Raw genomic sequence first — 26,606 nt, forward strand, 5'->3', positions numbered from 1 at the left:
TTACAGGATGTACAATATAAGTTGCTTTGGCTGGAAAATTTTAAGGTGGTGATTGATTTCTTTTTTTTTTTTTGTTTTTGATGTGGGTCATTTATCACTGTGTGCATTATGTGACATATTTTCCTTTCTCAATCGTTGACGACTGTTTTAGGGTGGTGGTAAGAGGCCCCTTTAGCCCAGGCCTTTTTGAAGTTAGTCTCTGAAGTCATCTGATACAAATGCATGTGTGCAGCCTGCTGTGGCTCGGTAAGAAGAGAAGTTAGTGCAATCATGGTATAAGTTTTAATTACTTCTTGTTATTGTATGTTACAGTGTGTTCACATAAAGGCAGAAGGCTCAGTTACATGATCTTTCTAGATCCCCAGCCTGCTTTCTGCATGAAAAGGTGTGATGTGCAGGTATCCAAACTGGTTTAGTTTGTGGTGGTCCAGTTGACTGCTCGGGTGTAGAACTAATCTGGAGGGAGGAGCATGAATTTGTGCAGTAACAACGGCTTCACAGTCCTGCTGATGTCTCTGATGCCATAGCTCAATCTAGTGGAGCTGCTCCTAAAAGCTGGGTTGGAGATGTCTGGAGTGAGTGAAATGGGAATCATGGAAAAAGGCAGTGAGGCTGGCACGACTGAGAGCTGTGTACGGTGCTGCAGGTGAACTATTTGATGGTCAGAGCCCCGCTGGCCTGCAGGACAGACATGAGGACATAAGGGTGGCAGGCAGAGTACAGCTGTCTGTAGCACAGGTGAATTCCCATAGGAAGCTGTAGGTTCAGTACTGTCCCCATTATCATGGGTTTTGGCACTGGCCGTGATTCCAAGTCTGGCCCTGCCTCTGTCCTCATGCCTGCTGTGGACTTGTCTGGTCCTGTGGGTGGTTTTACACCACTGACTTCTTGGGGTCAGACCCACATGTCTGCTGTATCCTGTTTGAGTGAGTTCTGCTGGATCATGGACTGGCTTCCTGGTAACATTTTGATCTTAGATTAGAAGCCTTTTTTAACTAAATATCCTCTCAGTCAATTCTTTCCATCCCTGGCAAAACAGCTGTGTAAGTTGACAGGAGCTGGGAAATAGCAGCTTCACAGCTAATAACGTGTGCTCCTGGTGTTTCCCACTGTGTTGTAGCAGGAGGTTGTTCATCTGAAGCCGCTTCCCTGCATCCCTGCTATTAAACCAGCATCCACGAGGGCTGTGCTCTTGAATGATCAACCTGATGTCAGCACACAGGGACTCTCTATAATCCTTACAGCCTTTTCACATGACGTCAGTATGTTACAGGGACCTGTGTCTTTTGCAACATTTTATGTAACTCTCGATAAACAGAGTTGGTGTCTGGGAGCGGTGATGGCTGATCTGCTGGGGAGTAGGCTTGTGCAAGGAAATATGGGCAGTACAGTCCTCTTTTATTTCACAGTTACAAGGGCACCAGGAGCATCCCACATGGAAACTGAAGGTATTTAGTCAGGTTCTACCTCATATGCAGGAAGTCCCATCAGGATGGGGCACTGAGAGTGAGAGAATGATTCTAGCCATGGGCAGGGACTTATTTTGAACAAATGCAGGTAACATCTCTGCTTTGCTAATGCTGATTTTGTAGTTGGTCTTTGTAAGGTCACAACCAATGTCATAGTAGGAATTTGGGCTGTGCTCTCTGGGCTGCAACCACCCTGGATGTAATGCAGTTGTGTTCCTGTTGTTCTCTGGCTAAAAATCTGCATGTTGACAGTTTATTTCCCGGCTCTGTTTTTATTTTGGGATTTAGGTGGTTTTTTTTTTCCCCTCGCTGTGACTTGTCAGTGTTTTGAGGCTACTCTGCTGACACTGGTCTCAGCACTTTGTACTTAGATGCTCTTTCTCTCTGGATGCTCCAGGATGGTAGGATGGATTTGTTCTTTCACCATACCCCACTGCTCCTCATGACCCACTTAGTAAAGGGAGAGCTGGTACCACTGGGTAGCAGTGCTGCAGTCAGAAGGAGCAAGCTGGGAAATGCAGTGTGGTCTGGCCAAAAGAATAAGAACTGCCAGCTTTTATCAGGAGGGTTGGAGTTTGCTTTGTGTTGTCATCCTCATCCTTCTTTCATTTCAAGCTCTTCACCAAAGTAAAGCAAGAAAGTGCTAGGGGATGGTGAGACTCTTTTTCTCTATTTTGAGTGGTTTAGCTTTTGTAAAAAGGAAAAGAACTACTCAAGTCCCACTGAAATAACAGCAGAATGAGAATTGGGACTCTGCTTTTAGTTCACAGGTTTGTCAGCAATTTACTGTCACTGTGAATTGCACTTAAAAATGGTGTAGTATTTTTATCTGAAATCCAGCTGTCCAGAATCTGACCCTTCTCAGGCCTGGCACCCAAGTGTTTCTAAACACTATCCCACTCTCTAGGCACTTACATGTATGTATGGTCAAAGCCTAAAATTTGGCAGCCAGGTCGAAATGTGGGAGAAATCCAAAGCTAGTTAATACCAGTTGGCCTTGGGAAATCACTTCTGTTGGCTTTCAGTCTTCCAGCCTAAATTATTCCATCAGAAATTAATTTTGTTTGCTGTACTTGTCTCATTAATAGTTGGCTCTCTACCTCAGTTTACACAGCTGTAATGAGTAATCATGAGTTTCCTATCTAGGTAAAGCTCAGAAATGAGCATCACAGATATGATTTTGCCTGGTCAGAGTTACATATTCATCTTAGAGAGATTCCCCATTCTTCCAAACTTGGTGTTCATGGGACCCTAGCTATAGCTGAGTTCCTCTAGGGACATGCTGGAGGTGGTAGCATGAAGGAGGGTTCCTATTGCCAGGGCTTTGCATCGCTTGAAGTTTGGTGTTTGCTGTGTGGTGTTCAGGCCAGAAGTCCCACCTGACTGCACCACCATTAGATCATATCTTTCAGTAAAAGCAGCCCTGTGTTGTGGGTGATAAATCCTTACCCACAGTGAAGGGTCTGGAACGAGGTGATCTTTAAGGTCCCTTTCAAACCAAACCATTTAACAGTTCTCTGACACACGAGTGCCTGGTGGGACTGCCTGAGGCAGTCGGATGTTGTCTGTATCCCTCCTCCTTGGTGTGCCTTGCTTTGAAAATACCAACATAGTGTTTTCTAGCAGTGTCTGTCCCCACCTGCTCTGCTCTGCTGTGGCTCCCATGGAGTTCTGGGAGCAGCAGTGTCCCTGTTAGGTGTGAGCTCGAGCACTGCTTGCAGAGCCGAGGTCACTGGAGCGGGGACAGGCTGTGCTGTGCCCTCGCACAGAGAACATCGTTTTCCCTCATGAATCACAGAGCTGTTTCATCCCAACAGGGACCTGCACCTGGTGTAGCAGGTGAAGTGGTGATCTCTTCTGCCTTTGACACGCACATCCTCACTTGGCTTTGTTGTGGGAAGAATTGTTACTCTTGCACTTCCTGCAGTCACAGGGTTCGATTTTTAGGTTTTTCCTCCTTTCCTTCCTTAGTTCTTGGCTCTGTAGCAGGGGAGGTTTACAGTGGTAGTATAAAATAACAGCCTGTATGAGAAGAAGGCTGAATTTTCAGAAAACGTTATGACAGTCCAGTTTTGGATATCTGACTTGGACACATACCAGGGTCAAGTTTGGAAGCTCTTGCTGATGCAAAGCAGCAGAAGTGGGTTGTTTCCATTTCCCATTTTGTTGCCAACAGGGATGTCTTTGTCCAACTGTGCCCTGGTGTACCCTAGCAGAGGCTAACTGCTCCCGGAGAAGAGCTGCTGTCAGAATACTTTAAAGTCGGTCAGACTGGCTCCTGCTTCGTGAGGTTTATCAGCAAAGATTTTCAGTGCCTCCAGTGGGAGGCTATTTTTATTCTATCCAGGGGCTACCTTCTGCTCTGAGGTCTTTTTCACTTTTTTTTTTTTTTTTTTGAATAGAGAAACCTGCGTCTTTTAGAACAACCTTAAATATCTTCATCTTACCCGAGTCTGAAAAAACTACATAGTTTTTTATTCAAGGTAAAAGTTTTTGGCATTTCTGTGACATGTTCAAGTTTTCTTTTGTTACTTTTTTTACTGTATAAGAGGCACACTGCCATAGACATGATAATGCCCTGTGTTTTCCCTTGAGCAGCCCTAATGGCAGGTGAAGTACCTAATGGTTCATCCTTCGTGCTCTGATCAGTGCTGTGACTGTTGCAGAAAATCCACATTGTGTTTCATTGCACCATGTAATCAAGATTGGAAGAGCTCTCAACAGATGATCTGGTTCATTTTCCCGCCCTGTGGCAAGATCAGTCATACCTGTGTCTTTCCTGGCAGATGCTGGTCTGTGTTCTTTTAAAGGCCTCTGCAGCTTCTCCAGGCAGCATGTTTCAGTGCCTCAGAATCCTTTCCAGTAAAAGTCTCCCCACCTTGTATTTAACTGGAATCATCTCTACTGCAGTTTAAACTTGTCACTTCTTGTTCTGTCCATTTGAATTCAAAGAACAGGTCATTCCTTTTTGCAGCAGTGTTAAATATTTGAAGACTATTCATGTGCTTCTCTCTTCTTAGTGTTAAATAACCCCTATTTGTTAAATCATCCCTTCTTCATGGTGGATTTAAATCTTCTATGTAAACCTTAATTGGCCTGTCTTCTCAAAAATACTCTGTGACGATTCCAGTCATTAACTAATCCACAAACAGTTTAAACCCTTTGATCAGCATTTTATTTATATATTTTAGTAGAAGCTTCCTGTGCCAGCCAAACTGCCTATTCATATATCTCTGTCTCCAGCTGACTTGTGCCGGTGTGCAGGCAAAGTATCCACAGGGTTTTCTGTTGCTCCCTAACTGCAGTTCCTTCCAAAGGGAAGGTTTGGGTGCCTGGCATGATGTGAGGCTTGGTGTGGTTTGTGCCTTGGTTCTGTGGGACCGTGCACTGTGAAGGTTGTGCCTTCAAATAGAAAGCAAGCCCAAAGAGAGAGTAACCAATCACGGAGTCATGGGTGTCTGCAGGCATCCGAAATATACATTGATGGATGCAGGAATTTGGAAATGGACATGTGCTCAGACAGGTGGTAGGCTGTGAAATGTCACTTGGTATTAGGACCTTCTGATGTGGCTGTATTTGAATAGTCAGGTCATGCTTGGAGGTCAACTACTATACTCTGATTTGGATGCCCTTGATGTGTATGCTTTTGACTTCAAGGAAAAGTCAAGGAAATTTACACTTTAGCAGTACATATGGGAAGGGCAGAGGGGAGGTCACATTCCCTTTCAGTAATTTTCTCTGGATTCCTCTGTTGTAGGTGAGTGTTTTAACCACCTTGGAGCGGCGATTCAACCTTCAGAGTGCTGACGTGGGCGTCATTGCCAGCAGCTTCGAGATTGGCAACCTGGCCCTCATCCTCTTCGTGAGCTACTTCGGGGCCCGAGGACACCGACCACGCTTAATAGGATGTGGAGGGATAGTCATGGCCTTGGGTGCCCTCCTTTCCGCGTTGCCTGAATTTCTGACCCACCAGTACGAATATGAGTCGGGAGAAATACGCTGGGGGGCTGAAGGGAGGGATGTGTGTGCTGTCAACGGGTCCTCCAGCGATGAGGGACCAGACCCAGACCTTATCTGCAGGAATAGAACTGCTACCAACATGATGTACTTGCTGCTCATTGGAGCACAGGTCCTCCTGGGCATTGGTGCTACCCCTGTCCAGCCCCTGGGAGTTTCCTACATCGACGACCACGTGAGGCGGAAAGATTCCTCCCTGTACATAGGTAAGGCTCTCTGAACTTCTCACTGAAGGCTTTCCTTGTGGGCTGGCATCTTGCTCTTGTTTCCTGTTTGATGCCAGTGGAAAGGAAGCCTAAAGGTCTCTTCTTCATGTACTGCTGTGCTTATGAAGGCAACTTGGCATAGAGCCCTGTATCAAGCAGCAGGGAAATACTCTGATGTTTGCTCATATTGTAGCAATGGTAAAGATCAATGGCCATGGTGATTATTACTGGATGGCTAGGAAGATGCTTCCTCCTGCTGTTGTGATTGACCAGATTGCTTTAAATTCAGATATTGGTGACTTAACTGCTTGGTTTTGGATGAAAAATTTTCAAGTGGTATGTGTGATGATGATTGAGGTGGGATTTTTTTTTCCCCCCAAGATACCCTAATTCTCTTCCTGTTCCAAAGCATGTGTCTGAGTCATCACTGCAATATAAGAAGACTGAGAGGACATGCATGTCTTGTCACTCTCACTGTCACATTTTAGAAAGGAAGTGCCTGTTAAGGAGTGGGTGCTGTGACCCAGGATGCTGTGGCAGGACCCTTGATAATGTGATCCCTGTGATGGAATGGGATGCGGAAGCTGGTGAGGTCTATTCTGAGATACAATGAGCCTGAAGTAGAACTCATGTTTCTGGTGATCATGTTGCAAAATTCTTTCAGATGGTTAAGCTATGAAATTTGGCTTTAGTTACCCAATGAAACATCACTGTTATTGGGGTAAAGTGCATGTGGGTTTCAGCAGTCGTTCCCCCTCCCAGCAGGTTTAAAGAAGATGTTGTGGGTGAAGCTGTTCTTTAAAAAACCTGCCAGCTTGGCTCATTCTTCTTTCTGCAGGACTTGTCAGTAGATAAACTGCTCCAGTGCAACAGATCCATGAAGTGTGTGCTGCCATAAATGAGACCCTTCTGCACTTGTTAGCATGGTTTCTAGTAACCAAAACTGCACACTTGTCACATCATCCCTATCTTGACGTGACTTTCAACTGAATGGATGATCTCATTACTGTTTGGGTTTTTTTCCAAAGACATTTGTAGCAAGTTCCTAAGCGTAACTGAATGCAGCTGGGTGTGGCCATGGACAGCAAAACTGAACAGTCCTGTTGACTTTGAGTGAAATTCAGTGCCTTGGGATAGGACAGAAGCCTATTGGAAAGCCTATTGCTATGGTGTTCCTGGATGTATTGCTACTTCTCTTGAAGAGGTTCATCTCCCTATTCAAAGTGTGTCCATGTTTTTCTGTAACTGGCCATAAAATCATAGTATTTCGTCATTGAGCCTTGTCCTTGGATCATTATTCACCTTCACTTGGTTCTCTAAGTGCTTGTGAGGGATACACTGCATAAAAAAGGGTGATACATAAAATACAAGATACTGTACAACTGCACAAGTGAATAATGAGACTAAATTCACTGGAGCAACTCTGCCAACACCATAAATGATGAGCTGGAATTAAGAGTGATTCTAAGATTATCTATCTAAAGATTATCTATTATAAATAACTATATAGAGGAGCAGCAACTTCTTTCAGTCTGCTCCATGGGCATTTTTAAGCAATACTTCATGTCTGAGAACAGTCTGCAGGAGGGTGCATGAGAGGAGGATTAGGAAGAGTGATTCTTTTTGTTCCTGAGATACATTCATCTTGTATGCTAAAATAACATCTTTAAAGTTGGCAGTTCAACTGTAGCTGGGAAAATACTGCCAGAAAATGATTTCTGCTTACTATATGCTGCTTTATTATTTTTCCTGCAGAGATATGTTTCTGATCGTGTTCCTTTCTACATGTAGAGTTAAAAAAAAAAAAAAAAAAGAAAAGAAAAAGAAAACAAGCATTTATTTGCTTTCTGGCTTTTGCTATCAAAATCATAATCTGAATTTCTACATATGAATTATGGATTGCATAAGAGTGGATGTGTATGCACACTCAACCAGCAATGAGGTTTAATATCTGCCCTGTCCCAGCCTATCTGTCACAAGTAGAGTTTCAGATATTGGATGATTAATTCTTACATCAACCTACAGTCAACTTGGCTAGTGAAAATAAAAGCTAACAGGAAAAAATCTATTCCATGAATGAATATAAATGGAGAAGAAACTAATGGAAATGTCATCTTATGTTTGTGGATACTTGAGAGCAGGTCAAATTCCTCAGTTTAAGTGTTGTTTGAGAATTATTTGATCAGATTTGTCTTTAACTGATTTTTTTTGTTGATGTCATCAATGCAGTTTTCAGTGGCCTTAGCAGAAAGCTGGCTGAGCATCTTACTCGCTTCATTCTGCTCTGTTTTGCAGAGGAAGTAACTGCAGAGTGGAAGTAACTGCACAGTAACTACTGTCACTGTGCTATATTTATATCAGTTTGCTTTCTCATAATAGCACACTCACTCAGTGGGGGCTACACTGTGTGTGACCAGATACAATGTTTTTGAGTAAGCTCCCTCAGTTGAAATTAGGAGCAAATGTGGCATGGATTGTTCTCTCAGGATAAGAACTTACTCATAACAGTGATAATAGTCTGCCTGAACTTTATGTAATGGCTGGCTGTGGCTGAGAAATGATCGGATTGACCAGTTCGTGCTGTCTTTAGTTCATTACTTACATTGAATACGTACGTGCTGCACTGGGCTGTATTGTGGCTGGGAGGAAGAAACCTGACAGCTAAGGACTAGTCATTGTTCACCTCTACAATAAAAACCCTTGTGTCCCAAGGCAGTGAGTTAGAAACAACTCTGTGCAACGAGAGGGCTTTTTTTTCCTCCTTCTGAGTTGTACAAGAGTTAAGTGGAGTAACAATATCTAATATGGTCACTTTGCAGTGAAATGACAATACAGGAAGACTCCTGGTTATTAAAAAAAAAAAAAAAAAAAAAATCCAAACCCCAAGAACACTCCCCCCAAGCCACCTTCTTTTTATATTAATATGTGTGTGCAGAATAATGCAGATGTGATACCATATGGAATTTAAAGTTATGCTTTGACTTTAATCGTTAGTGCAAGTAGTAGAATCTGTGGAATGTAATATTTTTCTGGCTATGAAGTCCATCAGATCTGTCATGTGGTTTCTCTGTGGTGACAAGCACACAGGAGGTTGTGGGCAGTGCACCTCTGTTGTGCATCCTTTGAGGCAGAGGTCGCTCATGCTCGTGTTCTGCCGAGGATGTGGGGATTCATAAAGTTTCATAATTAGAGAGATGAGTGAGATATTACAGGAGGATTCCTCTGTGGCATGACTTGTAGTTTCATGTTTCTTGAGCTAATAGCAGATTTTTTTTTTTTTTTGGTGCCTGCAATATGTTGCTACCAAATCCAAAACAGATTCTGTTGCTCTAGTAACCAGACCCAGGAAAAAGGGCTGTGTAGTGGTAACCCAGGCAAACTGAATCAGAGGTAAGTGTATGAAATTACTCACCGAAGGATGTTCTAAAGAGAACACATTTGTGCTGTAACAGAGTTAGAAAGACTGTGGGACCGTGCTTGCTCTGGCTAAACATAGAATCATAGAACAGTTTGGGTTGGAAGGGACCTCAAAGATCCTCTAGCTCCAACCCTCCCTGCCATTGGTAGGGACATCTTTCACTAGACCAGGTTGCTGTTGGAAGTTGGGAAAAATGTTCTCGTTTGGTGCTGTTTTGATTGTGTCTCTCTGAGTCTGATTTTGTATTTTAAGATCTGAACTCCCATCTAGAGGTTTCCAAACAAGCAGATTAATTTTATCTGTGTATTTATTGGCATTTGGCATAAATAACCCCTTTTAGTGGAGGAATTCATCACTTCTGCAGACTGTGCAGGGATTGTTACTGCTCCATCTTCACAAATGTCAAAGGATTCCCCCAGTTTGTGGCATTGTTTATTTTAAAGAAGTATGTTGAAGACTACTTACAACATGGTTCTTTTCTCTACGCACTAATGACTCACTTGACTTTTCCCTCTTTAGTTTGTTTTCTGCTCAGTCTTGCTGAGTTCTACTGAAATCAATAAAGACTTTGTCATTAAGAGGGGGATCAGAGGCATAGTGGAGCTGATACAAAAGGGAAAAAACCCTGATCTGACAGCGCTTCTATGGATTTGCTGCCTCTCAGATGAGCAAGACTTTGCCAGTGTTTTCTGGTCACTGGAGTGCCTGTGCTGTTCTCAGCAGTGGTTTGTGTGTTTCATTAGAGCCAGTGCAGTGATGCTAATAAGGTTATTAGCAGTGCTGATACACGCCTTCTGGCCTTTCTGCTGCATTTAACATTTGCTGATAAAAGTTGTTGTATCTTGTCTAGGACATAGTTACCTGTAGAGCAGCAGGAATAGCCTCTGGGAGCCACTGTTTGATCTGGGACAATTAAGGGTTGTATTGTACAGAGGAAGTTGCTATTATTCTGCCTCCTGTTGATGGAGGAAATTGATATTGATGTTGGAAGGAGCTCTGCCAGATTATGGGGCTCATTCAGAAGAATGCTTTGTTGATGTTTAATGCATCAGAGACTCTCTTAAAGTTTGTTGAAGTTATCTCAGTGTTAAAACATTGTGGACAAATACTTCACAAGGACCCACCACTTGCGACTCCTCAGAGACTTGGGCAAGTCTTGAGTCAAGGACTAGGTGATGAGGAGTGATGACTGCTCCTGAGTCATTGGTGTGCAAGGTGTACCTGAGCGCAGTGTGCCCAGGGGCAGAGAGCTGTCCTTGGCATGTTTCATGGCAGGGTGGAGGAATGGAAAAATGGACAACTCAGCTCTGCTGAATGTGTCTGTTTAGCTGCTTTCTTCTGTATTCCCTCCCAGGCTTCTGTCTTGCCTTTTCCGTGTGTATTTTGGTTTGTCAAATGGTTGTTCCAGCTGTTACCCTTGGTGTAAGAGGAGCACTCAACAGGATGGTGTGTTCTTTCCACATCTGCCCAGATGGGACTAAAGGGGACAGGACCCTGCGTTGCAACCACTGGCTTTGACCTTTGCAGCAGCATGGGGTTACTTGGCATCAAATCTACAGAAGCACTACTTGTTTTGTGATGACAGAGAGAAAGCCCGCTCTCACTTCTCATACTTTCTTGCTTGCTCTAAGCACCAACTCAAGATTTGCTGCAGAGAAAGACAAACATGCCCTAGTTGGAATCTTGCTGTCTCCAGGGATAAATTTGTCCATTTGAAAAATCACTTGTGGTAGCTCGTGTCAGTCAAAATGACAGCAGCCATTGTGTTTTGGAGAAGCAGAAACGTTTTCTCGACTGACAAAAATTAAATCTGAGAGTTAGTATCTATGGTGGTGAGTTAATAGCGCATTATCAGCGCAAGATGCTGAATTCATCAGAGTTTGAGTCAATGTTTTATATGTGGTAACACAAAGAAATAGTGCTTGGATTTCTCCTGGGAAGCTCATGTTGGTAAGCTAAGCAGTTACTGTGAATTTTGAAACCATTCATTTACTGTATATCTGATACTGATGCACTGTAATACATGTAATGAATACTAAAAAAAATTAAAAAGGAAATGGGGTTTCTGATTTTATAAATATAAGCAAAATGTATTCAAGTGTCGCCAGTTTTGTCTGTTAACTGCTGAAAAGTCTCTTACACAGAGGATAAATATATTTTGCTCAGTCTTACCCCTTCCAAATATCTCAAATTTCTTGACATGTATGTTTGAACCTACATTTCTAAACCATAGCAAGTGCAATAATTGTGTGTTTATAGCGTACAGGGCATATCACGAGCCTCTTGGGGCCCTCCTTTGATGTGTATTGATTGGAAGGTCTTTAGGACCTACTTGAGAGGTCTGTATAGTTCTGCCCATCCTGGATGCTTATCTTTTCCCTCCTCACAGTGTTTCCCACCATGGCTGTACTCCTTCCTTGTGTGCTCATTTGTGGTCTGCAAACAACATGAGTACTTTATTCACATTAGCCCTTCTTGCTGGAACATGCTTCTCTGAGCTCACCCACTTAGGGCTGTGCCAGCCTTGTGCATTCCTTACCCCTTTTCTGTTTAAAGCCTGCTGCTGCTAAGCCTTTTGTAGTGGATTGTAGGTGACTCCTGTCTGTTGTAGTTCCTCTGTGTGCCCACTCAATACCCACAAGCTACCTGGTGAGTTTGTCCACCCCCGTGTGGGCACACGCCTTGTGAGGTGTGAGCGCTCCTTCCAGAGAATTGCTTTTCTCCTTGCTGGTATAGGCAGTTTTATAGGTATGTAATATTTTTAGCCTGAAGACTTGATGGAATTCTGTAATGGTTTTGTTCGGTAAATGCATCCTCCTACGGGTGATTTGGAGAGCCTTTCCTTTCTGTCACAGTCTCCCAGGGGTTGAGAAAGACACAGTATTAGCGCTGAGCTCCAAGGAGTGCTGTTGCCAGCGTGAGTGCTGTGATGCCTGTTCATTACTGAAAGGTGTCTTTGCATCAGATTCACTGGGTTGTCTTCCCCGTGGACTAACTGTGATCAGATTAAATTACATGGCTTCATGTGGATATACTGGTATTAACCCACTGATCCATTGATAACCTGCAGCCTTTTATAATTATGCCCCTTTGGGAAGAGATCATTTGCTGTGTGTCAGCAGGGCTGGCTCAGTTACACATGTCCCCTTTTACAGCACTAGTGGTAATATCCTGGAAAATTAAATGGAAACACAAACAAGTGTGTAGGGTGTATTAGAGCAGTAGCAATAATCAATTAATGGGAATAACCTTTCCCACTGCAGGCAGGCAGGCTGTTGTGAAAGGCAGTAGCTGAATGGCTGTATTTATTCAATTAAATATATATGCACAAAGTCATAACTGCTGTGGGCTCCATTATTTTACAGCAATTGCTCCAGTTACCTTAACCTTCTGCTGGTAGCTTTTTTTTTATTTTTTTGTTATGAGCTGAGTAAATAAAGCTTGGGTCCAACACAAATGACTTTGTGTGAAAGCATATTGAGGGTGGGAGCTATTTTCATGTTACTCTCTGCTCTCTGTGTACTCTGCAGCTGATTTTTGGCTTTATTGGGATTTGCTGACGCTGATGTCTGTAAAAATCACTCCATTTGTGGAGCACGTTGGTTTCTTTCTGTAGTGTACTTAAAAATAGCCATCAGCTGGGAGAGCCTAGTGAGGTCCATCATTCCTGGGGCAGCCTCTTTGGTGCAGTGGCCTTGTCATTTAAATGGCAGATATGCAGAGGACGGTCCTAAGGTTCATAAAATTAATTAAATAGATTGCAAGGTGCTGAGTTGCTTGTGTCAAGAGCTGAAGGCTGTACTGTACCTTCTTGATGGCACAAGCAGCAGTGAGCTGGTGTGTGCCAGTCTTGGCACTTCTCCTGGGAACTTGACTGGGGCTCCTACAGGACCTGTACCTTGCCAGCAGGATTACAGGCACTGGCCAGGTGTTACTTGGTTATCTGCAGGACAAGGTGCTTGTAGGAGCATATAGGAAAACGCAAAACTCTTTCACACAAGCTCCTGCTTTCCCTCTTTCACAACTGCCTCTCCTGTTGCTGGGTGAGGTGCTTGATCAAGTTTTTTTGCCCTTTGGAGTGGTCACTGGAGGTCTGAGCTGGGTGCTGGACAAGCTGACACTTAACATCCTTTGGGTGCCAAGTAAGTGCTATTTGAGTAACGTCCTAAAAGTGTTTGTTTTTGCAAACTCCCAAGCAGTGCCACAGCATAAACCTGCGGGTCTGTTGACACACAGGGCCTGGCAGTGCTCAGCTGCCAAAGCTGTTAATGTGTGTTTTTATCCTACCTGCTTTGCTGTGCACTGGTGACTCCGTGCAGGTCACTCCCCAGTGTAGCAGCCAAAGAGCAGAGATCCCTCAGGACTGTGGGGAACAGCACAGGGAGGGCTCTGTCCAGAGGCTGCGAGGGACATGGCAGATCAGGCCCTGGTTGAAAGTTCCTCAAGGCTACCTGTGCAAATGGCATGAGGTGTCCAACAGGTGCCTGCCAGTGTGACCAGCTCATTGTATGAACCTGAGTAGTTGAAAATTAACGGTGTTAACACCAGAGGAACAGCTGTGATGCAAGTCCAAGAGTCATGGAATAGTTTGGGTTGGAAGGGACCTTTAGAGGTCATCTAGTCCAACCCCCTGCCATAAGCAAGAACATCTTCAACTAGACCAGGTTGCTGAGAGCCCTGTCCAGCCTAGCCTTGAATATTTCCAGGGATGGAGCAGCTACCACCTGTCTGGGCAATCTGTGCCAATGTGTCATGACCCTCTTCATAAAACATTTCTTCCATATACCCAGTGTGAATCAACCCTCTGTTAGTTTTAAACCATTATCCCTTGTCCTATCTCAGCAGGCCCTGTGAGGGTGTGAGATGGCCCAGCAGTGTGAGGCTTGGAGCAAAACTGCTGTGGGGGGACATTGGTGCAGTCTCACTAAGTGCCAGTATCTGATTATATCTGATGGACCAGCCTGGAGGAACAAGTGTGGACACAAGGGATGGGTACCTTGTAAAGCAAAGATAAAATTCCTTGGCATGCTTTGTGGTCACCTTATAAGCCATGAGAAGAGCAAGTGGACTGAGAGCCCTCCCCTGGTGTGGTGAATTTTGAAATGTTATGAATTCATGGATTTATTTGCAGAAATATACAAATCTGGGGTATTTCAGCTAGGAACTTTGGCTTTGGACAAATGGTTCTGGCTTTGCTTTCTCAAAGTTTAGTTGTTTGGTTCAAAGTTGGTATCTGGTCCCAGAATTGCTCCTTTGAACTTTACTCATTCGAAGGGACTCAAGTCTTCCTTCAGATTTCTTTTTGCCAAGGTACAGCCAGTTCATTAACTGTGCTGCTAATGAGGTATTTGGCTTTTCCTAAGAGAGAAGGAGGAGGCCTGCTCTCACTAAACCCCCTTTTGATTTCAGTAATAGGGATTTTGTCTGAAGGAGGCTATCCAAATTTGGCCCGTTATTTACCAATTAAAATGTGAGGATTTAAATAGTTTCTTGGATAGAAGTTAACAACGTCACGTTGCTCTTTGACTTAATACCTCAGAGAACTTGAGTGTAGCCGGACAAGACTGTCTCTGTGACAAGGTGCAGGATCTGGCTACAGGGTGCAGATCGAAGCAATAGTGTAAATTCAGGAGTTCAAACAGACAGAAAAGCAAGATGCTCTGTGCATCAGTTCTTTCCTCTCTTGTGTCCCTCTGCTTACCTCACTTTTTCCCTGTGGTTTTCTGTACATTCCTGTCTTCGTTGCTAGACAAACCATTCCTACTGTAGCTGTTTGTACAAGACAGAGATAGTGCTTATTAGAGTTTGAAAGAAACAATATTAGTGGGGAAAAAAAGACAACTGGGACAACTTTGCTGTATTAGTCATTGCTGCAGAGACCAATTACCAGTGTGATGAAAGACCACCTGTATCTTGTTAGCCATCAGCTGCAACATATGGATGTCCTAATTCAATCAGACTGATCATCAGAAGAATAATACTTGTTAGGGAAAGCTTTTTCTCAGCAGACAGTTATAAACTGTGTGCTGGGGTTACAGACTGAAGGAGTGGTAACATTCAAGAAGTGAACTATGAAGTCCCCTGGCTGTGCTGTCAAGATGTCTTAAGGACTGATTAATGCTTTACTGGCCTCAGCTCTCAGTTCCCTCTTAGCTTTCTGTTAATTTTGGGCACTTGTTGGTTTTGTGGTATAGAAGGGGGGATGTATGTGTGTTCAGTATTCCCCTTCCTTATTTTACATAAAAACTCATATTCCTGCAATACAAGTGGACAGATGTTTTACTGCACTTCTGTTTTGTCTCACTGCAATATCTTCATGCATGTCCTCTGTAAATGTGCTGTTCTGGTACTGGTGGGAGGCAAGCATGCCGTGTTGTAGACTGTGCAGGAAGCAGCATTGCAGGAAACCAAATTATTTCCAGTAGTTCTGTAAGCTGTGGAGAGTTTCCCACAGGTGCCAGAGGGTAAGAGGTTTGCAGGGAGAGAGGCCACCTATTTGATCAGCTGAGGCAGGATCACATAGAAAACACACATATTCATGCTTGGTGGATCTTGTTCTGACCTGTGTGACTGCTCATAATCAAGAATATTTACATTTTGTTTCCCAGTTGTCACCTGATCTAGTAAAATATACTTCTTGTCTATCCAAACCTTGCTTTGCTTCCTGTGTTACTGAGAATTCTGTATCAAAAGGAAACAGTCTCTTCTGTAATTGTACACCACACCTCAGTAGGAGCATAGTGTCCTGTAGGTACTTGATTTATAAGTAGTAGCAAAATTCGAGTTAAGCATGGGTTAAGCAAATACTCCTGCTCCAGTAATGTCTCCAGGGTTATAAAACAAGTCGGCAGGAGGATAAGAATAGTCCCCAGGAATTCTGACTAGAGCTCTGCAATTGGTCTGAGAACTAAAGCATTTCACTGCATTCCTGCAAAGCAGTGTATCTTCAGTGGCTGCAAACATTCCTTCCTTTTCAGTGTCAGAGGGGTTACCGGTTCTGGCTTTTTATCTGCTACCACTAGCCTGCTCCGCCTCTGCAAACTATGTTTTATTTGTCTCCAAGAGCTGGATGATTAAACTGAGACCAAAACTGTCTTTGCACAGTGGAGAGAGACTATTTACAAGGGCATGTGGTGACAGGACAAGGGGGAATGTCTTCAAACCGAAAGAGAGTAGGTTTAGATTAGATATTAGGATGAAATTCTTTACAGTGAGGGTGTAGGAACAGGTTGCCCAGTGCAGCTGTGGATGCCCCATGCCTGGAAGTATTCAAGGCCATGTTCAATGGAGATCTGAGCAACTTGATGTAGTGGAATCTGTCCTGCTACCCATGATGGGGAGTTGGAACTAGATGATCTTTAAGGTCCCTTCCAACATAAATCATTCTATGATAGTGGTCAGTGAGATGCAAGAAGCATTTTGAGGACAGACACTACACTCTTTCATAACTCATTTTCAGGAGCTACCAGCACAAAGATGTGCATCCCAGACTTATTAAGTCACTTTTGAAAGCTCTCTTATGCTTAAGGCCTGCACAATAGAAATAGTATCAAATTCCACAGTTCGCTGTGGCTTTTCTCATCTCCTGGTTAGGTTGTGCAGTTTTTTCCCCATGTCTGTTGCTTTACTGATTGGATGTTTCGAATTTTCTCTTTAAGGCTATGAAGGTGGTGAAATGGGCACAGAACTTCTGGAGTGAAGATATCTTAGAAGTAGCATCTGCCTGTCAAAAATCTTGCTGCTGCCAGAGATGGCAGTTGTGCCATCACCCTGGCCTTGCCTTATCCCATCACAGATAGGAGTGCTCTGAGAATTCCTTGGACTGTTGAGAAAATGTATTGGGATGAGTGGATAAAGCACAGGCTAGCACAGCTGGCAAAAATTAGGATAAGAAATTCCATTAGGTGACAAATACAGTGTTAAATGGGTTTAGCCATTGTGTCAAAGGCCTGTTGAAATGAAAATTTCAGATAAACAAGAGAAGTGAAAATGCAGCTGTGCTGCTCTCCAGCATTACTGTGTAAAATGCTCCCATGTGTAGCTCCTTGAGTTCATCTCACATTCTGCATCCCCCAAAACTGTGGTAGTGTGGAGACTACAGCAGCTTGAGGGAAGCTTTCTGAATAAATTAGTCTCGCTGTCCTGTGGTTTTCCAAGTCTAAGTAAACAGATGAGACTTGTTCTTTGCCTTAAAATCAGCAAGTTTGGGTTTTATTAGCCCTGGAGGGGCAGTAAATTCTAGAACTGAGCTAGAGGAGCAGAAGGGGGAAGGAGACAAGTAAGGAGCTGTAGCAAAGGATATGCTCGAGAAAGTCCTTCCTGCTTACTGCAGCCTAGGAAGGCAATTTGAAATTGAATCTACAGTGCACCAGGGAGCTGTTTTTAGGTGGCTTAGGATGGGGTAAGGATTTGGGAAATCTGCTTTAGTGAAGACTGCATTCAGCAGAGGCAAGAATAAGGATGTTGGTAAAAGGGAGGAGGAGTGTAGATGTGAGCAGCAGCATATTAAGGCTGGGTGGGCAGATATTGAAGCAACCAGAGTTAAGACAGTAGCTCAGCCGACAGAGAAGGAACATGGAGTGGGCCATCTCCATTAAGTCTACAGAAACCTCACATCAAAAGACTCTGTTGTTATTAAAATTCAGGCTCTTTATTTTAATCGACACCCATGGGTATCAGGTGTCTAAATTGGGTCTGGGCTAAATGTTGCCTTTCTGAACCACAGTTGTTGCACAGTTCCCAATGGCATTGCTGTGTGCCTTCTCCTAGACCACGGGACTCACACGGTCTCCATTTTCTTGCAAAGCAAGCTTGTTTTGTGAATAAACAGTGTGTTTTGATGGTGAGTGTGGGTGGTGTCAGGAGCGGAAGCGAGTGTGCCAGGAGCCTTGTTCCCAAAAAGAGATCCAATGTTTACTGAACATACCAATTGCTGCCTCCAACCCATCATTAATTGTCTTCTGCCCATAGCACGCTGACTAAAGGTGCTGGTAACACTTTTGTTGAGTAAAAAGCTTATAAGGGAAAAAAAAAAAGGTTCTTGAATTTCAGGCATACCACTGGCTGCTGGTTTACTCTTTGGCTGGCATTTTTTTGGAGGGATTTTTGAGACTGAAGGTGGCAAAGGAAGGAAATGCTTTTGGTTTTTTGGTTTTGTTTGTTAATGGCCCATATGGTAGTTTTATTAACTGGAAAACCTCCAACTGTGAATTGGATGATGTTACACAGCTACAGAGAGAAACTCAATCCCAGCCGTGTAGCAGAGAGTACTTGTGCCTCTAATCTGAGCTGTGCCTCCCCCAGCTAGGGTTAGGGGGGAAAATAAAAAGCTGCCTTTGCCTTGTTTTGCTGACCCAAGGAAAACATTGTTGCTTTTCACACTGGGGATATTGAGCTTTTCAAACCAAATGCAAACCTTGAACAAATGAGTTGTCAGCAGGTCATCAAAGAGCATCTCTGTTTGAGTTGAGGTTCTGGGAGTGACAGGTACAGCAAACCCACAAGTTTGGGATTTTTACAATTGCAATGGGTTTATCCTCCACAAAGTAGTAGAATGGCTATATTTTCACATTAATCCCTGCTGGTGTGAGTGGGCTTTTCTACCACAGTGTGAAAGAACACACTGCAAACCAGACTTCTGTAGCAGTGATCTGCGCTCTGCGTTTATTCAGGCACTTCCCAAAGACTGACTCTTGATTTCTGCCCAAGGAGCGTTTCTTCACATTATCTATGGATTTTTATCCCATCTCCCCTGCGAAGACAAATGACTTGCCATGTGTAGCATCTCAGTTGAAAATGAGATTGAGAATTGAGAAATAGCACTTAGTCACATTCATATTTTCTTCTGTGTGTGTATGTTGAAGTTACTACCTCCGTTTTCTGTACAAGAGACTTGGAAAAGAGAATTTCTCAGACCTACCTTTTGACTCGTTACGTTCTGTTGTGCAAAGCAACGAAAAGGAGAGTTGGGACGTCTGTCTTTGTTATCAGGATGTCTTGGTTCTTCCACAATATCCTGGAGACTTTTCTGTCTCTCAGAGGGATGCCAGAGAGAGGAATGGAATTTGTTTAAGTGAATCCCTTTAGATTTAAGGACTTGCTTCCCTGTCAGTTGTAAGCGTAGAAATGGTTTTTGATGTTTAGGAGTGGACCTTTCCCATTTCACATGCCAGAAGTTGTGCCTCTGCTTCTGCTCCTCACAGTCTTCAGAGCTGGACCCAAGACAGCGGAATCCACTCTAGCTCTGTCACGAGTCAAAGTTCATCAGATGATTCATTGTTTTTCATGCCAGCTTCTCTTTGGAGCTGTGCAAGGTACCACAGAACTGCTGTCTGTTTGCCAAAGGTGTTATTTAGGACCAAATGGGCTGGGAAAAGTTCCTCAATGGGTAGGCAGAGCCCCCTGTGCCCACCACCAGCAGCGACTTGGGGCTGTTAGCTCCCTTTCCCTGAAGATGCCTGTGGAAGGGAGACAGCCTGCCAGAGGCAGAACAAGTAAATAAGCTGTGCTCTGGTTATTACAGCAGGTGGATAATATATCAGCAGGGTCCTCACAGCCAAGGGTCTGCTGCCAGCTGGGACAGAAGCTGAGATAACCTTTGGCTGTGCTGAGGCTGCAGGAGCAGAGTCGGGGCTGCGTCACACCACATGCCACTCTCTGTGCCTCTGGGGACAGTGAATGTGCTTGGGTGTCTGCTGGGGTGAGGCTGGCAAACTGCTGCAGGTGGGGAACTGCAGAGCAGTCACAGGCTCGGTTTTGGAGGACCTGCACCTTCTGTTTTGTGTAATCTACGGCCTTCTGTGGGAAGGTGCTGGAAGGGGAGCAGAAGATCCAGTACTGACCATTGAGACTTAGTGTGTCCAGCCCAGGTTAGGGGCTTCTTAGTCACAGCCTGTCTTGTGTAGCACAGAGTGGCTTCAGTTGCCTGAAGGGACCTCACCTTTTCTGCTGGTCACAAATGTGTTTTGGCAGAGGCTGTGGGTTGTGGCTGCATCGATGCCCCAAGCTGTGTTGCTGCATGGGAATCAGTATCCCTTTTTCAACCAGTTGTGTTCATAACTGTTGTGTTATGGCTGGAGAAAGGGGAGATTCGGTGGTGAAAATTAAATTGCTGTTATTTAACAGGCTCCTCTGTGTAGCAGCAGGAGGAACCACCTCCTGTAGAGTTTCCCCTCTCTGGGAGAGGGAGTTTCAATTCTAACCTCGAGTGACTGCATGGAGGGTCCGTGTGGCTGAATCTTTCTCCCCTGTAAGGTGCATAGGAAACAGGTGATTGTTATGGTTTAGCACCAAGTTTGTGTTTCTGATGTCTAGTTCTGCTCTCTCTTAATGGGACTTTTGGGATTTAATTACAGTTACTACCTAACTTCAAGTCCCTGGTGTCCTTGGGTTCACAGTAGTCGAGGGAGAGACTGGCTGCTCTGGAGCTGAGCTGAGAGGCTTGGGGCTCATCTCTTGAGATGCTGCTCTCCAGGAACTGCTCCTGCATCAAAGGATGCTGTCATCTACCCAAGTCTCTGGCTTTGATTTTGTAATATAGGTGGTTAGAGTATCCTCCTTACACACTCACTTCAAACACAGATTGTGCAGGATTACCGCTGGATAACAGCCAAATCCCAGGCAGTAGAGACTGTTTAATCACACTCCTCTGTCTCTACTGGATTAACATAATTAATGTAAGCCCTTTTGGATGGGCGACCTGTTATTTGTCTGGTGCAGCTCCTCATTTGTGCAGTGCTGTGCATATACCCAGCATGCTCTAAAGATGGTGATGGAGGTCTAATCCCACTTGCATATATTTGACCAACTAAATCTCCATTTTCAGGCAAGTTTACTGCTCCCTTCAGGGGAAGTTGTAGACTATTAAAAAAATAAAATTAAAAAAATTCACAATGCCAAGGTTAAATCAGAATGGTTATTTCCCAAGTTACTTCAAGGGAAATTAAAGTATTCCTTTCTATTGTTATTTTTAATGTAATTTCTCTAGGGAGCAAAAAGAATTATTAATAAACTGAAGGTTCATCAGTGCCTTATGGTCCTGACCAATTTCAAGGGTGACTCAGATCTTAATGTGCAGTAGAGATATGAGTGATTATGTCCTTGCACACCCAGCGTGAGCACATGGGGAAGGAGCTGTAGCTTTATCTTCTGCAATTTGTGGCATCTGGAATCATGGCAAGGAGGCAAAAAGTGTTTCCCAGACATCCCATGGGCCCAAAATTCTGTTGGCTGAATTCCTCCCTCTGTCTCTCTATACTTCTTATGCAGCTGAACATGATCTAAACCTCAACAGGATACGCTGGCTCCCTTTTATTCCCACTGTTTCAGAGTTTTCTAGCAGCAAATTGGAGAGAGTTTATGTAAGAAAGAAAATAAACCAATAAAAACAAGCCTTGCAAAAACTGAATGTAAGAAGTCAAATACTTTACTTGAATAATAATTTTTGAATAGAGGAATCCCTTTAGTAGGCTTTTTGTGTAGCAGAAGAAGTGGCAATATTTATTTTTTTAATGAAAGCCAAATTCTTCTTTCATTTTCCCCATGTAACCTTTTATACTCAGCAAAATCATGGATATAATAATTTCATAAGGAGAAAAATCAAGTTTCATCAGTTCTAGTGGATTGTTTTCCAGATCTTGGCTGTACCCATCTGTGCAGAAGGCATAGGCTTTCTGGAGCATTCTGTAAAAAACAAATGCTTGTGTCCAAGCTCGAAAATTAGCATGAAAGTGACATTTAATATTTGGCCACGAGCTGAAAAGCCTGTTATTTTCAGTGAGGTTAAAAGGAACCTCGTTTGGGCAGCTCTGGCCTGCAGGGTCACAGCGTGCCCAGGTCTTAAAGCAGAGCCGCTGTGGGCAGTGGTCTCGCAGGCCGTGGGAACTGGCAGCATTCCTGCTGGGAGCTCTGCAGTGTCCTAGGCTGCCCTTCTCTTGTCCCACTTCCTCCACGTGCCCTTCCAGAAGCAAGGAGCCCTTTCCAGGGGGTTCATGGGGTGAAAAGACTTGCTGAAAACATGAGCCAGTCATTTAACAGGCAATATGTGGTTGTATGTTGCCTCTGGTTTGTATTCAGCGCTAGTAGGATGCACTCATCACCCAGTCTGTGCTCACAAGCCTTATTATAACTAATGTAGAGGCATTTTCCTGTCGTTTTTCTTCTTGGAGCCACACGGGGTAAGGACTTTGGGGTGCTGTGCAAGTCCCAAACACCCTGTGAGGGAGCGCAGAGTGTGTGAGCAGAAGCAGCTGGCAGCATCAGTATACCTGGACCAAAACCTCTGTGTGTGTGTGTAGGATGGGATATCCATTTTTCAGCTGCAAGAAGCCAAATATTTTAAGGTTCACGTGGAGCATCATTTGCAACAGAATAAATAGCTTGGAATGTCTCGGTTTACATAGCAGAAATGCTTTTCTGACTTTCCAGCCCTCGGTATCTGTAACTTGCTTGAAAGAGTTGCTGACATCTGCCCAAATGCCAATATCTTCTCAGCTGTATAAACATTAATATCGCAGCTTAAGCTTTAGTCTTTGAGATGTGCAGCACAGCTAAAATCAAGCTGTGTTTCCAGCACTGAGGGAGATCCTGACTTTTAACCCAATGGCTTTTTATTTATTTTCCTTCTGTGCTTGTTGTTGAATTGCAAAGGCACTTCAGTTCCAGGGCTTCTAAATGGCATATGATTTCTACAAGATGATGGCAAATCTCCTTTGGGCTGTTCATACAATCTGATGCTGGTGACCTAAACAGGGCTAGGTCAGCAGAACAGCAAGCAAGGTACTGGTGTTACATTTCCTTGCTATGATTTCTTTACCTGTAGTAAAAAGGCAGGTCACAACAGTGCTTTATCCCTGCCTTCCTCTTAGTTTTTGCACTCCTTTGGCTTAGTCATGTTTCCTTTGCAACTCCCTGCTGCCAAACCTTCTCCTTTCCGTACTGAGTGGATTTTGCATTCAGCCTTGTATCCCTTGCTGGTGTTGTTGTTGCCTTGCTGGACAGGTGCTCCTGCCTAATGATCTGGCTTTGTTTTTTTCTGGCTGTGGGTGACTAATGGGGGATGTCCCATCTCACCAGGACTCCCAGGAGACCTGGTTGTGTCACTGTGTCTTACTCAGTCAAAAAGATCCAGATTCAGAAGATTAAAGCTGGTACGGATTGTTGTGGCAGAACTGGGTTTGGGGTGATTGTACCAGGAGGTTTTGCTAGGTGCCCTCTGGCAGGGAGAGGTGAGGAGCAGCAGGGAGCAAGAACCCCTTCATAGTGCTCAGGTTCCATGAGAACAGTGCCCATTAACCTTGGGGTCTGCCGAAATGTCTGTCACCGCAGCACCGACACATCTGCTGTGCTGCACCCTTTAGTCAGGGCTCTCCATGGGGGAATTTGAGGTCCTGACCTCTGAGCTCTTTTCCTGTTAGGGCCAAGCTTCTGGTAAAATGGAGGTACAACCTCAGCCCAGGTTCTAACTTTGGCTGCTGCTCTGGTGGAGCTGATCCTGGGACCAGCTGTATGGCCTGGATCTGTCATGATGAACATCAGTCGTATCTTCAGAGGTTTGTTAGACTTTCTGCTTAAGGGCTCACACAGGCTCTGAATGCTGAAACCATTGCAATGAGAACTGTATTGGGGTAGGAGTGGGGGGCTGTGGTGGTCAGCCCTTTTTTCCCTGCAGAGATGCAGCTGTTGGGAGCCAACCCTTGACACTGGAAATGATGACTTCTCCCAGTGAGAGCAGAGGGAGCTGACACCATTCACTGCAATTTATTCCCATTTTCCCCTCCTTTGAGGGCATAGTTTAGATCTTGTGTTTTATTTCTGATGACTAAAGTACCTTTTTACCTAGTAATTAACCTCATTAAGCTCATAAGAGTTTTTAAGACTTTCTTGAAGTCTTCTGTCAACATGCTCACATGTTGTGAATGTCACTCATGGAAGGGTCCTGGCTGTGATTTGTAAGTATTCAGGAATTTGGGATTTGGTGCTGACCAGCTCAACCCAGAGCCCTTTGCATGCCCTGGAGGAGAGGGCAGAAATGGTCTGTGGGGTTTGGTCCTGGTGCCTGAGGTGTGATTTCCCTTGAGTCATGCAAGGAATTGTTACTGCTGTTCCTTCCCATCCCACGCACTTTGTTCAGTGTCAAAAGTAAGATCTCAGAAAAAGAAATTAATTTCATCTTGGTGCAGCTATTAATGTTACACACTGCGGGAAAGCTCTTTAAGCAGGCTGACGACCTTCATCCATGTGGAATAAGTGCTGAATAATGGAGAGCTTTCATATTTCCACAAAAAGAAAGTGGCTTTTTAAGTCAACTGGAGATGTTACAGATGTGGAGGAGGGAAAAAACCCCCCTTAAGTGCATTAGGAAACAGTGGGCTGAGTGTGCATGAGAACAGAACAGCAGCTCCCACCGCCTGGCAGGTGCTGCTGTTTGCAGAGGCCTCTCATGAGCATGTGAGACTGCACTGACCCATCTGAACCTGCTGCTCCTGTGGGACCTGGAGATCTTTGTAGTGTGATCCCTTCCCAGTGTGTTCAGCCTTTCCTCCTCTCCAGCCCAGAGACCTGCATGGTTTCTGCATTGCCAGCCACTGCCCCAGGTTTTTCTCTGTCTTTCCCTAAACTGCTTCATATTGCATGCTTCTCTGATGGCCTCTGGTAACCTGTGATGTGCTTCAGCCATCTATTTAAGGAAAGAAATGCATCTTGAGCAATTAAAAAAACTCTGTTTTGTCTCCCCACCTGTTATTGCTTTGAGGAAGCATCATATCCTGGGAGCAAAAGTCTTGAGGTCTGTTAGTGAGGCTGTTCAGAGTGGCTGTCTGTGAGAAGGATCCTTCTTCCTTACCCCGTCTGTTTTGTGGGGGGTTACCTGAGCTTTGTCACCCTGTTGATGAATGGGGTGCTCAAAGCCTGAGCTACTCGGGAAGGGTTTGCCAGATTCATTCCCTGCTTGCTGCATCATCAGCTAAATAATTAGCAAGATCCATTTGTGCCTCTGTGTCACTCCATGAGGTATGAGCCAGTAGGAACCTGTCACTTGAGATACTAGATGGAACTGGTAATTTTGAAGTGACTACACAGAGCAACCAAAATCCACTGAGAAAGGGTGGAAATTAAAACTCCCACCCATACTTTTGAAGCCAGGTTACTGAATATGGAACAAGTATGATTTGGGGATTATTGGATGCAAACTTTTTGACACCATTTGGTCCTAAGCCTCTTGCCTATATATTGCAGTTGCCTGGTTTTTTTGGCTGTATGTTGGATGGTGGGACTAGCCTTTAACCTGAGGAAAAAATACAAAAAAAAAAAAAAAAAAAAAAAAAAGCAGTTGTGGTTTTTCTCTGTGTGGCTTTTTGTAGTATTCTCATGCTTCTGGCAGCACGACAAGAGAACAAACAGTTTCCTTAGTGCACAGTTGTGTTGAAAGAGGTCTGAGAGAATGAATGTAACAAGACTTCCTTGAAAAGAGTTGAGTGAAGGTACAAAAAGAGGTTCTCAGCACATGAGAAGAGAAGCTGATGTTTGGGGCTTGGACAAAAGAAGCTATTAAAATTTTGGCTTCCTGACAAAGTAGCAGCAGCTACTCTTGTCTTGCAATACTTGACGATCAAGCAGCATACACCCCAGTGTTTCAGAGAGCCACTTGCCAGTGTGCACAGAGGGATCTGCTATTCCTGACCACGTGGGACTGGGTCCCACTATGATATACCTAGAGTGGAACGGAGATGTCAGAGATTAGGAGGTCCTGGATGGATTTTGCAAAATCCTAGAATTTTGCAGCGCTAAGAAGGTAAACAGGAGCTGTTCCTGTGACTCTGCTTGTTTGCAGCAGCAGCGGCAAAGCTGGTTTTGGCTCGCTTCCTACAAGTCACTGAACTTCATTTTGCATCTGTTTCCACCATGTGCAGAAAGGAAAGGCAATAAATATTTATTACTCTGTAGCCTGGATGCAGGTTTTGTTCCTCTTACTATTCTTTCACTGCTCCTGTGACAGTTTGTCTCGTGGCTTTGGAGTTGTCCCAGCAGAGGGGAAATTGAAGAAGGGCTTGCAGGAGGTTTTGAAGGGGCCCTCTGCCACCCCAAGAGACATTGTTCAATAAACCTTTATAATGTTTGTCTCCTGGAACACTATTTGCCTCTGCCTTTCCGCTTTGCTGGTGATTACAAGCTCTCCTGCAGCATGTCAGATGCTAATCTGCCATTTATCATTGCATGGCTCTGCAAAGCACCTGGAAGGGTTTTCCAAGATGGGAATGCTGCACCCAGCCCTGCACGTCCATCTGTGGCCCCTGCGCCCTCTGCGATGAGTCACCCTGATCACTCTCCTAAAAACCCCTCGCTTGGAGAAGTTTTGGGAAGGGGGAGAAAAACTTAATGTTTTATTACTTAGATAATGAGTCATTCTTATGAAATTCATGGTGCATTATTGGCATTGGCGTTTCTCAGGAGGGAAAACCAAGAGAAGTCAGACTTCTTATGCAGTATTGACCTTCTGTC

At 44.2% G+C, this 26,606-nt stretch overlaps 1 protein-coding gene across 1 annotated transcript in view; it reads left to right on the plus strand.

Moving 5' to 3' along the window:
* Positions 1–26,606, plus strand: part of SLCO3A1 (solute carrier organic anion transporter family member 3A1) — a 140,154-nt gene that overhangs the window by 17,787 nt on the left and 95,761 nt on the right. Inside the window, exon 2 of the mRNA XM_050309114.1 lies at positions 5,227–5,692. Within this exon, the coding sequence (XP_050165071.1) occupies positions 5,227–5,692 (466 nt within the window). The remainder of the gene's footprint in view (positions 1–5,226; positions 5,693–26,606) is intronic.

The sequence above is a fragment of the Myiozetetes cayanensis genome, unplaced genomic scaffold (assembly GCF_022539395.1).
Source record: "Myiozetetes cayanensis isolate MyiCay16 unplaced genomic scaffold, myiCay2020 scf14, whole genome shotgun sequence".
NCBI classification, from domain to species: Eukaryota; Metazoa; Chordata; class Aves; order Passeriformes; family Tyrannidae; genus Myiozetetes; species Myiozetetes cayanensis.